A 16,155-nucleotide genomic window follows, 5' to 3' on the forward strand; every position below is an offset into this window, starting at 1 on the left:
TCATTATGCTAAGTGAACTAACTCAGTCTCATAAGGACAAATACTGCATAAGACCATTATTGTACATGTACAAAATAATGTAACAGAAAGATAACTAGTAAGATGTATATAAAAGTCCAAACATGGGATGGAGTGTGGGGAGGTTGGGAACCACTGGGGTACAGAGTTTGGTGGGTGGAGGGAGGGGGTAAAAGAATTACAAAAGATCCCTTGGGGACCTGAAAAGATGGTGTGATAGTGGGCATAGATCAATGGTGATTAATTTTATAAAACACAATGCATAGGAATGATTGTATGAAACAAATGTGAGTGTGAGACACTATACACATGAATGAAACACAATGTATATGAATTTAGTTTGCAAACTAATTTAAAATTTTAAAAAGTGAGAGAAAAAATCTGATAATCAGAACCTAGACTTCACTGATATCAGACTGAGGAAAACCAGGATTGAGGAGTCAAGCAAAGTCATAGGCCTATTAATTTACCTTCTTAGTTGTTTACTATGTTAGGAATATGACCTGTCTCCCCAGGTGGAATGCATATTATCAAGAGTAGAAATCAGTTCTTACATCTTCATGTAGCTTCAGCATTTAGCACACACAGCTCCTTTCCTGTTCACGTTCAAATATTGGATAAAACTGAGGTGGTAGCAAGTACAAGAAAGATCTGGTGTGAAAAACAATGTATACTAATTTTATGAACTTAGTATGTAAACCAGTATAAAATAATTTTTTTTAATTGACACACAAAAAGAACGTGGTAACTGGAGAACTAATGCAATGAACAATGACCATCAAGAGAAATCATTTTCATGCTAATAAAAGAATTATTTAAAGAGTATATTGCTTTTATTTATCTCATAGATGTTAACCCTGTAACATATGTAAAAGTTTTGCATTTTTAAAGTACTTTAAAATAGATTCCATTGTTAACAAGTGGAAAATAATGTTCTTTCAAAGATATTTATTTTTTAATGGAAAATAATATTACCAAAAGAATATACTTTGTTCACCTTGCTCAGGAAATAAGATTTTACTCTGAAATAAAGATGTATCATCGAGTGCCAAAATGCCAGAATGATGGGAATACATGGTCAGAATCCAAGATGATGTTTGTGATTCAACCCATGCAGATGGTGTCTTAAGTTGAGAATAATATTGTGTTGGGAGAGCTGGGTAATCAGTGCTTTTGAAAGTGAACTTCCTTGCTAGGTTCAAGTTAGTGGTCAGGACAGCCTTTGAGACTGACAGTCCCCTGGACTTGTGCAGCTTCAGTGACATGGACAGGAATGTGGTTGATGTGGATATTCTTGAGACAGCCATAAAGTGATTTCCACATTGGTAGGTTCAGCGTCTTCAAATTGGCTGAAAGAGGAAAGGAAGAATCATTCAATGGATAGCATATTCTGACAAATTCATGTCCTTTGTATTTGTAACAACAGGCTTCTTCGAAAGTGCTAAAGGGACGCCCCCACCCCCCTTATCTTCCCGGTCATTTCCTCATTAAGCAGGCTTCCCACACACCACCTGGTGTGATACATAAGCAACTAGACTATCCAAGTTCTTCAAAATAGGAGCTTCCACAACCCACCTCAGCTGATAACAACTCCTGTGTTTTTTATAGGTCCTGAAAGAGCCGTAAAATTAACAGCCAATGTGTTAGAAGACCATTGGACAATTAAGGATGAAAAAGCTGTTTCCAGGGAACATTCTAGTCTTCCCACTCAGGTTTCACAAACCTAAATAACTCACTCATAAAACTAAGTATCTGAAGAAGAGAGACCAAGTTTTTTCAACCTCTTTCCTGATTTTTTGCTGATATCAGGCTTCCAGGTTGATGCAGCCTCTTATATGTTTGTGAGTTTAGGCTTGAGATAAGCACCTCTAACGAGTCCTGCTGGTGGCCTAGTGGCAAGAAGCTATGCTGCAATCTTAAAGGCACGTGGTTCGAACCCTCCAGCAGCTCCACAAAAGAAGGATGGACAATCTCTTCCTGTGTGATTTACTGCCCCTGACAACCTGCTGGATGGTCAGCCGTGGGTCAGTTCTAACTTGACAGAACAACAATTACTAGTAACAGGGTTTCTCAAATGCTTGGAGCAAAGTTGTCACCATCCCCATCTGACCCACCCATTTGTTGGGTTCAGATGAAAATGTTAAGGGTATATTGGGACAAGATAGGAAGCAGAAGAAGTCAAGAGCTACCTGGGATATCTCCAATGTGGACTGGCTCTTCAGTGACAGCCGGTGTTAAGGTGAGTCGCTTGGATGCATGGTTGTTATCCAATTCCAGGTCCAGGGTGTCTTGTTTAATGATGACTAGGGAGAAGAATGCAAGCCAAGCTTATTTCCTGGTGAGATCCTCACCCTCTGGCCCTTTGTCTTCAGTTTAGGCTGTGGAAACACTACCTGCAGGAACCTGGCCAACCTAGATTGAAGCTGAGGAAGCTCTGACAGCCTAGTGACAGTGACTGGGGCAATGAGGGTTGGTGTGTCAGAACTAGTGAGACTGGCTCAGGACAGGGCAGGGTACAGAGCTGCAGTACGTAGGGTCACTATGGGTTGCAGGTGACTTGACGACACATAACAACAACAACAACAACAACAACAATCCAATTTAATTTTCCCAAACCAAAGGGGGCTTTGGTGGCTTAGTGGGAAGGAGTTGCACTGTCAACTCAAAGGTACACAGTTTGAATCCACCAGATGCTACATGGGAGAAAGCTGGGCCATTAACTCCCATGCAATTTATTGCCTATGAAAACTCAATGGAAAGTCAGCTATGGTTACAACTCTACGGTACACATAACATGAAGCATGAATTACTTTTTATTTTAATGTTATAGATTAAGAAAGTAGAGAGCAATTAAGTAATTTGCTCAAGCACACACAGTAAGGGATGAAAAGCAGAGGGGAATTCTGGTTTTCTCATCTTCTGAATCAGGATCGAAATTGCAGTGTTGTAAGACTTTGAGACATCAAACAAAGAGTTTCAATTTGCTGGGCTCGAGAAAAAGAGCAATCTTAGTCCGTTATGGAGAACCAGAGGCATATTCATAAATAATGTAAATATTCCGGGTGAGGAGAACAGATCAATCTGTGCGATGGATTGATTGACTGGTCAGGCTTTGCTGGGCTGGTGGACTCCAGTTACATTTGGGATATTCAGACCAGGATAGGAAGGGTCTACCCGTTTCACTGCATGAACTAGCGGTCACAGATGACATACCTTTCACTGTGTGCCACCGTCCATCACATAGAGGCTGGCTGGGTAAGATCGATGTCATAATCCCACCTGTGCCACTCTTCATCACGACTGTGAGCTGAAACACACGTGTTTCATCTTCAGAAAGATGCCTGGAGACCACTTCCCCTTGCTACCTTCCCTTCTCAGATCTCTGCCACCCACACAGCCCACATCCCTCTTAGATACTGGTCTCCTTTTACACATCAGGTGGTACAAACTGTTACCACACTCAGCTGTTAACTGAGAGGTGGCAGGTTCAAGTCAACCAAGTGGAACCTTGCAAAAGAAGCCTGGTGATCTACTTCCAAAAGCTCAGTCTGCAGATATCAGTTCTATGCTGACCTCTCCATGCCCTACCAGGAGCTCATGTGGGGTGCACTGCTTCAGAAGAACCCCCCTGTTGCATTCCTTTAAAGCAGGGAAGCTGCAAATCCAAGGCTTTCCTGAAGCTACTCTCATTTCTGCCTAGTTCAAACTGTAACCTCAGGCCTTGCTCAAAGGAGACGGATTATCATCGAGAGTCCTTAACAATTCATATATTAATTAACATGTGGCAGGGTACAGTTTAGAAGGACATGGGAAATGTGGAAGGCATAAATGCTGACAAAGGCCTACGCCTTGTCAGAGGGCCACTCAGTTACAACTCAACAAACATAATGCTTGTCAAGTGCTCCTCCAAGAAAGTTAAATGCTCACTGACTTGGTTTTGTGTTGAGCATATGTTGAGGGTCAGGAATTCAACATGCACTTGTGCATAATGTGCCATTTCCATGCTCTAGGTCAAGGTGAATGAAATGAGAGGACGAAAATTGCCAGGTCTATACATAATTTGCATTTAATTTGCATGCACTTCAACTAGACAGCCTGTTTGGCAATTTCTGAGCTGAATAATGTCACTGCAGCCAGGCGTGTCAGCTATTCACTCTCCTGTGATTATTCTTATCCACAAACTCCCACTGGAGACCCTCCTATTCCTTCTTGGAAAAGTCCCCTATGACCCAGTAGAGAGATGTTCACATCTTGGTGTCTGTTATCAGAGACAAGCTCAGACTTTCAGGCTACAATTTAAAGAAAATATGTTCCAGGAGCTAAGGTTATTTTACTTTTCTCGTCTATTTTCTTCCTTCACATTTAGTACATGGTGGAAGGATGGAGGTGAGAGAACATGGCCTATTATCTATCTTTGATTAAAGGCCATAAGTATTACAGGCTTTCTGGAAGAAGACGGCTATGAGGAGGCTTTTCTGGGGAAGAAAGAAGAGACACTAGGATGTTGAAATAAGCTCTTGACTCAGGTCTGTGCCTGAAGGGAAAGGTAAGTGAGCAGAAGTTCAATCTGAAGAAGGAGTCCAGGCAGGACAACAGAAGCTGGGATGGAAACTCAGTTGCCAGCAGGGGTTCAGAGGAGGGAAAGGCAGGTGAGTTGTATAGAGAGAATGAGGGAAATTGGAAACCAGATTAAGTGGGTCTTGGGAACGGATGGGTATGGTGTGGTGTAGACAACTGGTGATAAAAATTCAGTCCGTTACTTCTGGAGCTAGCCCTTTGAATACATGAAGAGCTGGAGTGAGGGTAAATCAAATATACATTATTTGAGAAGATGCTACTTTCTATAATCTTGACAAAAATCCCAAGACATGAAAACTGTTACCCACATTGTACAGATAAGGAAACTGAGCCAGGAAGAGGTTACACAATTTGTCTAAGATCATAAATCTACGAGGAGGAGCTGGAATTTAACTCAAATTGTTGGGTTGTCTCCATGTTAAAGAAGACAAGAAAATATGGAGATATAAAATTACTTGCTAAAGGGAAATGGTAAGCTAGCTTAGAAAGAAAATCTCTCCATTAACCCAAGGTTGGAGCCCACTCTCTGTTTTAATTTGACTCACTGTGATCTCCAGAAATGTTATCACTTTCTAATGTGAATCCATATACCCTTCCCATCCCATCTGCCTGCCACGCACATTTCCAGCCTCCATATATGTGCTTAAATACTTCTCAGAGTGATCGCCAATGTGTATTAGGATCCCATTGAGACTTCGTGGGCGAATGCTGAAAACAAGTTCAAATGCGGGACCCAACACGACAGAATCAGCTTTAAGGACATAAAAAAAAGAAGACGTTAAAACATCATAATGAAAGAAAAAGGATGACATTGTTAAGATTTAAAGACATTGACTCAACGGCTCCTTACCTAGGATGATGTGGCCTCCTACTTGAGAGAAATAAATGCCTTTCTCCAAAGAATCCCCCAGGCAGGGAGACACTCCAAAGCCTGCAGAGGGAATATCCAAGGGCTTTAAGTCCAACTGAAAGTTCTTCAGGCATCCCACAAAGCTGGACTGGGGAAGGGTCTACAACCAAGCAGAAGTGAAAGTAAACATCAATACCCACAGCTCACAAAGGGGTGCTGGTTAAAGTAGAAGTTGTTTGTCTGCGAGAGGGACTTGGATTCTGTCCTTCACACTTCAAAGAGTCAGGTGGGTCTGACTGTTTCATTTGGTTCCCTGCTCATAAAGGAGAACTCTGGTGGCCTAGTGGTAAGAAGCTGTGTTGCAATCCCAAAGGCATCCAGTTCGAATCTACCAGTTGTTCCATGAGAAAAGTATGAGCAATCTCTTTTTGTGAGATTTAGTGCCTCTGAAAACCTTCTGGAGGGTCAGCTATGAGTAAATTCTGACTCAACAGCACACTCAAGATAATGTCGAGAAAAATCTGGATACTGGATGTCCAGTGGTGGTCACAGTCTGAAGGTGCCATTGAGCCAAGAAGTATGTTTGTAGTGGGTAGAGGGAGGTTAGGGTTACCTGCGAGTGTTGAACAAAAACGGGGAGGTGATCTTGACTCTGGTCCCACAGAAAAATTCACAACAGGGCCAATTTCCACCTTGCAGCTCACAGATCTCATCATTTCCTTACAGGAACAAACCCCCCTCCTAGGGTTTTTATGAACTAGGGTGATAGCTTAAAGCAGGCAGCTGACTGTCAAAAGAGGCCAAAAAATTCCAAAAATAATAAGGTGTAAAAGACTCTACAGTTTTGGTCTCAGTGACCCATCAAGTCATGAATGACACAGAGTTAAAAATAACAGTGTTCATTCTCAGTGGGCCCTACTCATCGGTGTTGAGTCAGAATCACCTCATAGCTGCCTCAACATTTGGCTTCTGAGGCTGCAAATCATGCAAGAAAAGACTGTCTATCTTCCTCTCATGGAGCTCCTGGTGAATATGAACCGACAGAGAAGTATCACCTTTGAGTTAGCAGTGCAACTCCTTATAGACTATGCCCCCCCACCAAGTCCCTCATCAGCCATCAGAGAGATGCAAACCTACAAATGAAATAGCATCTCATGCCTGCAAAGACGACACAGATCAAAAAGAGAAAACAACAAATGTTGCTGAGACTGCAGGGAGATTGGAATTCGATTCCACTATTGATGGGATTTGACATGGGTTCAACCACTATGGAAAATGGTATAGAGCTTCCTTAAGAAGCTAGAAACAGAAGTGCCCTAGACACTAGCAATCCTATTATTAGGTGTCTACTCTTAGAGAACTAAAACTACTAACACTAACAGGTATATTCATTCTTACGCTCAATGAAGCATTAGTCATGATAGTGAATAGATGGAAACAGCCTAAACGCCTATGACAGATGAATGGATAAACAAATTGTAGACATCCAGGCAGTGGAATACTATGCAGCCATAAAGAATAATGGTGAGTTCTCAAAATATACTATAGTATGGAAGTGTGAGGATGGCACAGGATAGGACAGGCTTCCTAGGGTTGCTATGGGCTGTATTCAACACAACGCCCCCTAGAAGACATTATGCTGAGTGAAAGACATCAATCACTGAAGGACAAATCCTGGATAGACTCATTATTAATAGAAAACAGAATAGGTACATGTACATACAGCAAAGCAACATTCTTCCATGGCTGTCAGGCATGCAAGGGAAAAGAGGGGGGAAACACTTTCTAGATAATAGACATTGGTTAGTTTCAGTGACAGGTTAGGAAATATTGATGGTGGTGGATAAAGTCAACACAACCTGACCAAGTTAAATGATAACACTGAGAAGTATACAAGAATAAGGAATGGTTTTAGTAAAAGCCACAGCATATGCACTTTTGTAATAACTGTAATAACAATTTCTAAAAATGTGTGGCTACATAAATAAGTATGTGTTTACACACATGTAGGGAACGCACCTATAAGTACACAGGGCACATGCTCAGATGTTTCTGTTGGCAAATGTATGTACATGCTGCATATATTTTAACAAACCCACCAGCTGCTCTGAGGAGAAAAAGGTGGGCAGTCTCTTAAAAGTTCACAGCCTAGGAAACCATTGAAAGGGTTACTGTGAATCAGAATAGACTTGGTGGCATCAGGTTTGATTTGCTTTTGGAGGGTTGGTTCAATACGGGCAGATCTGTATAACATTAAGGGTGAGCAGTAGTTGTTCCTAAGACTGACGCTTGCATCCAGGAACTGCCTGTATATTAAAAGGTAAATGAATATGGATTAAAGCTCAACATCAAGAAAATAAAGATTCTCACCACTGGACCAGTTGGCAGCATCATGATAGATAATGAACAGATTGAGATTTTTAACAGCTTTACTTTGCTTGGATCCACAATCAACACTCTTGCTACCAGCAGCCAGGAAATAAAAAGATAAATTTCATTGGGAAAGTCTGCTGTCAGAGACCTCTCCAAAGTTTGAAGAGCAACAATGTCAGTCTGGAGACTAAGGTGCGCCTGACTCAGGCCATAGTCTTTGCAAATACTTGCTATGTATCAGAAAGCTGGAAAATGACTAGGGATGTTAGAAGAAGAATTGATGCCTTTGAGCTGTGGTGCTGGAGTATTGAATATACCATGGACTGCTAGGAGAACAAACAGATTCATCCTAGAGAGAGTTAAACCAGGCTGCTCCTTGGAGGCAAGAGTTCTAAAGCTTCATCTGACATACTTTGGACATATTGCAGAGGGACAAGTCCTTGGAGAGGGACATTATGTTTGGGAGGGCGAAGGGTCAGCACAAGAGAAGAAGACCCTTGATGAGATGGACTGATTCAGGGACTGGGGTAATGGGGGTAGGTGTGTCAGAGACAATGAGATTGGCACAGGATAGAGCAGGGTTTAGGGCTGTTGCACATAGGGTTGCTATGAGTTGCAGGTGACTCGACAGCACATAACAATTTTACCAAGGGCTCTGCAATGCCAGTGTTTACCTTTGGTTTTCCTGATGGGGAGGAGCCCAGATAAACTGGGGTTCTGATGCTGAAGGTGGAATTTCCAGGAAACCTTCTTTCTCGAGCCCTCAGACCATCCACAACTAAACGACCCATTTTTCCATCTTGCCCAAACACCACCTTAAGAGTGAAAAAAGAAAAGTTAATTACATTTTACTCTTGATAATCAGCACTGCATTTTATTAATAGTAACATGAAATTACTTTTAAAAAAAAATAATTCTCAGTTCCCTCAAATAGCTTAAAAAACCAAGGCTTTTCCTCCCTAATGTTGTCACTTTCAGCATCACTGTTAGCATTATTGATTTGTTAGATATTTAAAAGAGTTCATTTGATTAAAACTACTGTGTAAGGGAAAAGTAGCTATTTTTCTTCTGCTTTCAATTTTGCTATCAGATGGTTATAAAATCACTCATAATGTCTCCCGAATGTATATCTCCATGGGGACCTTGAACTTCTCCACTGCCTACTGATGTGTGGGTTTAAACAGGCAACTAAACCTTTGCGTGTTCACAACAGACTCTTGGGCATCGTGAGATCTAAACTGCTCTTCCCTGGTCACACTCATCCCCTTTCACCATCTCCATCTCAGGAAAGGCCCCGCCACTGATCCAGTTGCTGCTTCAAAATCATAAGCTTCCTCATTAGTCTCCTATCAGCCTGTATTTCATTTGCACCATCAGCAAGCCTTTCTGGTACCTTCAGAACCCATTCAGAAAGACCTACTTCTTTCTACCACCCCCATGACCCTACTAAGCAAAGAACATAGCACCTCTCTGGCCTTCTCACCTCTCCTCTCACCCCTTTTTAGTCCCTTTAACTGGAGAGTTTGTAGAATGTAAAGCTGTCTAGTATTCTTCTATTGCTCTCCAAAGGTTCCAGAGCATTCAGAAGAAAACCCGAAGTCCTTAGCTGGGCCTTCAAGCCTTACGTGATCTGGGCTCTGCTTCTCTGTCTTACATCATCCTATTACTGTTTTGTTTAATTCCCACCTCAGAATCTTCGTGGTCACCGTTCCTTTTGCCTACAGTGAATTCCCCATAATTTGACCATCCCTTACTGCAGAAGACCTTCCTTGACTACTCTACTGAAAGTCGTGTTCAACCTACTGGGAATATACACTAGGGAAACCAGAACTGCCACCCAAGCAGATGTATGCACACCCATGTTCACTAATGCTTTGTTCACAATAGCAAAGAGTTGGAAACAACCCAAGTGCCCATCAACAAATGAATGACGGAGAAGCTGTGCTGTATTCACACAATGGAATATTACACAGCGCTGAAAAACAGGGAACTCATGAAATATTATACAAAATGAGTGACCCTGGAGGACATTATGCTGAGTGAAATATCTCAGTCACAAAAGGGCAAATACTGCATAATGCCACAGTTATAAAACAGGACTGACATAGGGGTTGGGAGGAAACTAGGAAAAGGGGATAAATAATGTGTGTTGCATTGAGGCAAACAAGGGAGAGAACTGTATAAAAGGAATATATTATTAGGTATTATTGGCATGACAGGAGTCCAGAGTAGGAGCTGCATAGTGAAGTGGTCTCAGGGTAAGGAACTATATAACAATGAAAGAATTTTTTTTCCAAAGAAAAAAAAGTGAACTGTGGCGGGGGTGGGGAGTAGGGAGGAAATTGTGCAATAATGAATGGATAGAAATCCAAGTTCTTCATAAACTTTCATTAAAATCTCAATTAAAGAAAAATAAGAAGTTGTGGTTGAGTACCGTTGAGTCAGAACTGACTCATAGCAGACCCTCCAGTGGGTTTTCAGAGGCAGTACGTAAACAGCACAGGAGGAGATTGCCCATCTTTCTCCCGTGGAGCAGCTGGTAGATTCAAACCACTTACCTTTTGATTAACAGGGCAATTCCTTACCACTGAGCCACCAAAGCTCCTATCAAAAGTAGTCTATTACTGTCTTACTTCGTTTTACTAGTTCCTCCCTCAAAGCCTTTATTAGACTCTGACATTGTTGGTTTTTTTTTTTGTGTATTGTCGAGTCGGAACTGACTCATTGCTGACCCTCCAGCAGGTCTTTAGAGGTTTTATTTTATTTTATTTCTGTGCTCCAGGAGGACACATAAATAAAATATGTGTACAATGATTGAGCACGAATCACCAGGCCACTTAATTTTTCTGAAGTCTAGTTTTATCATCAGGAGGAAAAAAACCCCAAACACCTCACAGCTAAATTTCTTCTTGTCTTAAATTGGATTTCTTTGCATCTGGGTACAGCAGGATCCAGCCTGCTTGGGAAGTGGGCCTGTAAGCACATGCAACTGGGAGGACTGAGAATAGATGGTGAGGCAGAGAAACTGCCCAGGAGGTTGGGTGGGAGTGGGCAAGCGGTGTGAGGCAGTCTAGAGGTCTGGGAGCCGAGAATGAAGTAAAGCTTTTCTTGACTTTCGAACGGTGCATGCTGGAAGGATCCGTGGGATGAGCGGAGGGTCCGTGGGATGAGCGGAGGGCTGCGAAGCTGGTAGAATCAGTTCCTCCAGTCACTCAGGCCCCTTCCAGTGCCCTGAACCTTTGTGCCAGGAAAGGAACCTGGGCCTCCTCCAACATTGAACCCAGCCCCTCCCTGAAGATCCAGCACAGATTTAACTCTCACCTCATGCCATCTCCCGTCGTCACACTCCTGTCTGCTTCTGAGTTTCAGTCTTTGTCCCTCTGCTTCAAATGCTAACATCAGCCTTCCACTTGAAAGATAAAGGGCCATAAAAGAGTTCTCTGTCCCCGCGTAAAATATTAGCCCTCTGGATGATGTTGTTTGCACGTCCATGGCAAATTGTGAACTGAGAGGAAAGAACAACAAAAGATACAGGAGAGGAAAAGAAGTGTTTTAGTGGCTCTGTGGATCTCAGAACGGAAGGGCTGGGAGCGAACCCTGGACTCTCCATTTCACAAATGCAGAAACTGAGGCATGGACGGATTAGATCGCTTTTCTCTTTGGAGCATTTATAAGTCATTGTAAGTCAGCTGTAGAAAAATTAGTTGTATCATTTCCTTCTCGCCTTGGGGAATAGTGAAGAACTTCCATGGCAGACCTCAACTATTGCCAGCACATGGCAAGGAGAAACACGCCTGCACTTTCCCAGCTCAATGTAGATTTTTTCCCCCCTAAATTTTTGGGAAGGAAAGCTATGAGCGGAGGTGGCAGGCAATTTGAGTAGCAGTCATATGACTTAAGCATCTAATAAGGAATGTCTTTATGGAAGAAACATAAAGGGAAAAAAGTACAGATTCACCCTCTCCCACCTGTCTTTACATGCTAGCACCCTAAACGATGCCACTTAGGATGCAACAGGATTGGGAAAATACATATGGTAAAAGCAGAGACTGAAAGATAGCGTTCATTTGTATGATGGTTACGCACCATATCCACCCTTACAAGTCGCAGCTTGGCTAAGTAAGTGCTGTTCTCTGTTCTCAATGAGCGGCCTGCAAGTCATGGCTAACCACGCACAATGGGGTTGGCCTCTTGGGATCCACAGTTTCCATACCTGATTTTTGATCAAGCCTTTCTTCCTGGTCTGTCTTAGTCTGGAAGTTCGGCTGAAACCTGTTCAGCATTTTGCAGCATATAAGCCTCCTTTACAGGTGGGACACCCTGGTGCTCCTGAGAGGCAAGGCTGGTTAAACTCTGACTCACATCCTTTGGGAACACTGTCAGGAGATACCAGTTCTTGGAAAAGAATGTTATGCTGGGAAAGGTGGAGGGTCAGGGAGAGGAAAACCTTCAATAAGATGGTTTGCTATGTCATTGTTGTTGTTTGGTGCCATTGAGTTTAGTGCAACCCATAATGACCATAGGAACAACAGATCTGAACCCTGTCCTATCAGCGCCATTACTTCAGTCACTGTGTCAAGCCACTTGGTTGAGAGTCTTCCTCTCTTTCATCAACCCTCCACCCTTCCAAGCTTGATGTACTTACCTCCTCAGTGGTGACAGTAATAATGGGCTCTGATATGCGTATCAGAGATGGGAAGGATGGTGCAGGAAAAGGCAAGCTCAGATCTGTCGTTCACAGGATCCCTATGAGTCATGGTTGACTTGATAGCATTTAACAGCAACAACAATACTATGGCAGGTGTGCATGAGGTGCATTAATCTATAATCTCCTGAAGGAAGGCAAGGCTGCTTGTATTGAACCACCTTTTATGAAAATGAACTTATCTTTGTCTATCCATTTGCCAATAATTTAATGAGCACATACTATGTGTAAAGCATTGTACTGGGCAATGGGGATTCCATGAGGGCCATTCCATTTTATGCCTTGAGTTCTCTGTGGTTTACAGTCACACTGAGAGGCATCAGCGTAGTGGCAGGAGGGTGTGTATCTGTGTATAAAGAAGTCCTCACTGGCAGCTTGTGCTCAAACTAGCTGCGCACTTGAAAAGGGTCAAGAACTGAGTCTGCTCCGCGTAAGGCTGTATCTCCAGTACTTAGTACATAGTCCACAGCACATGGTACTCAGTCCATAGGCTGTTGCGGTTATGTGCCATCGAGTCAGCACTCAGTAAATAGTTAATGAGTTGAACCGAACAGTAAATGGAAAATCTGGAAGTAGAAGGGGGAAAACAGCCAGTCTTCCTTTTTCTAGCTCCCCCCCTTTTTTATGTAATATAATTTTTAAATTTTATACTGATTTACTTACAAAGTTTGTATACACTGTCTTTTCACACCAGATCTTTCCCATTTCCTTAACACATTCCTCCCTCCACCCATCAAATTGTGCAACACTATGATTATGCCCCCACCCACACCCCTCTGATCCGACACACCTCCCTCCTCAGATCCTCATACGTGTTTCACTAGTTATCTATTTCTATGATAATGGTCTTATACAGCATTTGTCCTTACAGGACTGAGTTAGTTCACTTAGCAAAAAAGCCCTCCAGATCCTCCCAAGTTAGGTAGTGATTTACAAAATCATTGCTCCTGCATTCTGCTTAGTATTCCACTGGGTGAATGTACAATAATTTCTCAATCCATTCACTTGTGGTTGGATATCTGGGCTATTTCCATGTTCTTGTGATAGTAAATGATGCTGCTATGAACACTGGTGTACAAGTTTCCCTTTGCACCTCAGTTCTCATTTTCTTGGGGTATATTTCAAGCAGTGGAATAGATGGGTTAAATGGAATTTCTATGTTCAGCTTTCTGAGGAAATGCCGCACTGCCTTCCAGAGTTCTAGCTTTTTAATATCGAGAGGCTGAGTGAACACTAGAATATACACTGATTCTTCAGACAAGCAAGTTTCCTTGAGGGCAATGTTCTTCAAAATGAAAGGAAAGTCTTTATTTGTTAAATTAAACCACGCAGATGGTGAGATAGCTCAATATTTCTCTTGCTATGCCTGCGTGCTAGTGCGGAGGTGTGCAGAGCAAAGGTTAGCCAATTTGAGGCAGACATTAGAGCTGGCTATGGAATTAAAGCACTTTGCATATGTGGGCTTGGTTATCAGACATGACATTTGCTTTGTGGGAGAATTGTTCCATAAAGCAACTTTTAGAAAAGACTAACTGACTAACACCCCCAAAAAGGCAGCAGGAGTTTCAGATCACAGCACATAGTGATGCTGTAGCTGTGACTCTTGGGATCACAGGGTAGAGTGATGCTGTGGCTATGGCACTTCGCTGCTGGAGGTGTGGAGGCAAAGGCAGAGAGCTTAGCAGCACTTCAGTGCATCAACAAAGGGCTGAACTGGTACAATGGCTTCAAGGACCATTTTCAAAAGTGCTGGAACATAAATCAGAATGAGAAGAGTAGATAAAGAATACTTCAGATTTTGCGTCTTTCTGAAAATATGCTCTGATTGCTATACTATTTGTTGTTGTTGTTGTTGTTATGTACTGTTGAATCCAGCATGACTTACAGCAGCCCTATGAACAAGGCCTGGACCACGTCCTATCCTGCACCAGCCTCATCCTCTCTGACACATTTGAGCCCACTGCTACAGTCACCCTATCAATCCAGCTTGTTAAAGGTCTTCCTCTCTTTTTGATGATCTTCTACCCTCCAAACATTGTGAATTGCCCCTCCTAGCAATGTGCTCAGGAGAGCTCTAGTGGCCTAATGGAAAGAAGCTGCACTACAATCTCAAAGGCACACAGTTTGAATCCACCAGATGCTCCATGGGAGAAAAATGGAGATAGTCTTCTCTGGTGTGATTTACAACTTCTGAATACCTGTTGGAAGGTAAGTTTCAACTTGATGGCATAAAAAAAAACAGCAACAAGAAACACGTTCAGCATATTTTAAAAATTCTATTTTCTAATGGCTCTTGTAGTCTAGTGTGGAGGGAGTTGCACTGTTAACCCCAAAGCAGGGCCTCTCTACTGGTTCGAATCCACCAGTGGTTCCTTAGGAGAAAGATGAGCAATCTCCTTTCTACAGCCTTGAAACCTGCTGGAGGGTCAGCTATGAGTCACTTCTGACTCCATGGCAATGTGTTTGAGAGTTGGTTTTTATCCCCCCTCCATAAGTACTTGAAAAATGCTGTTTTTAAAAATGTATTACATATAACTTCCTGTTGGCAGGGTTGAGTCATCTGAAGACGTCTAGATAATGAGTTTACTGGATGAGCTGAGCAAGAGAGATGAAAGGAGAGAAAGGGGCTGAGAGGGTTAGAAGAGAGGGGGGGCGAAGCTCCCAGAGTGGCAGAGCAAGGGGGGGATGACAAGATGCGGGGTAGAGGGTGGGGAGCAGGAGGTGGGAAGGTGCAGGGAGGAAGGCAGAGGGAGATGGAATTAGTGGGGTGGAGCAAGCACTTGGGGCATCAGCCGCAGCTACCATTTCTTTTACAGGAGAGAATCTTCTCCTAAAGTGCTGAAGCTCAGTGTGTTCACTGTTCGAACCATTGAGAACTCGAGATGAAGTGCCAGCATCCTTGCTTAACAAAAAAGATTCTGGCAGTATTCCAAGAGAGATGTGTTCATTCTTCTGGTAGCCCACAGTATATTCAGTATTCTTGAACAACATTACAATTCAAAGGGATCGATTCCCCTTCGGTCTTCGTTCTTCACTGTCCAGCTTTTGCACGAGGCCGCTGAACAGAATCTGGCTTGGATTAGGCTGCAGCAGTCCTCAAAGCAAGGACTCTGCTCTTCAACACCGTTGAGCAGAACTGGCCAGTGCAATAACCGGTTTACTTCTTGACTGCTGCTCCCAGAGCTCTTGATTTTTGAAGCCAAGTAAAGCGAAATTGTACACAATGTCAATCTTTTATATTTTCCATGATATTGCTTCTTGGCCTAGTGGTAAAGATTTTGGTTGGGTTTTTTATGTTGACAACAATCCACAGTAAAGCCTGTAGTTATTTACCTTCATCAGTAAGTTCAGCAACTATATCAGTAAGTAAGCATGGCTGTTAATGATTCTCCAGTCATGAAGGCATCTTCTTCTCCATCGAGCCTCATTCCCTGGGTTACTTAGCGCAGATAATGAATAGGTATGGTGGAATGATGTAACTAATGCATGTTGTTGTTGTTGTTATGTGCCGTTGAGTCGCCTGCGACTCATAGCGACCCTATGTACAACAGCCCTAAACTCCGCTCGTCCTGTGCCAATCGCATTGTCTCTGACACTCCCAACCCAATTACCCCAGTCACTGAATCAATCC

The 16,155-nt window shown here is 42.7% G+C and overlaps 1 protein-coding gene across 1 annotated transcript in view; it reads right to left on the reverse strand.

The window, feature by feature from the left end:
- Positions 1-1,221: 1,221 nt before the first annotated feature.
- Positions 1,222-16,155, reverse strand: part of LAMA3 (laminin, alpha 3) — a 383,386-nt gene continuing 368,452 nt past the window's right edge. The window contains 7 exon segments of the mRNA XM_006895048.1: positions 1,222-1,367; positions 2,208-2,321; positions 3,232-3,325; positions 5,217-5,347; positions 5,447-5,606; positions 8,494-8,634; positions 11,141-11,324. Coding sequence (XP_006895110.1) covers positions 1,222-1,367; positions 2,208-2,321; positions 3,232-3,325; positions 5,217-5,347; positions 5,447-5,606; positions 8,494-8,634; positions 11,141-11,324 — 970 coding nt within the window.

This window comes from Elephantulus edwardii, unplaced genomic scaffold (genome assembly GCF_000299155.1).
Source record: "Elephantulus edwardii isolate Elephantulus edwardi_28Jun2011 unplaced genomic scaffold, EleEdw1.0 scaffold00155, whole genome shotgun sequence".
NCBI lineage: Eukaryota > Metazoa > Chordata > Mammalia > Macroscelidea > Macroscelididae > Elephantulus > Elephantulus edwardii.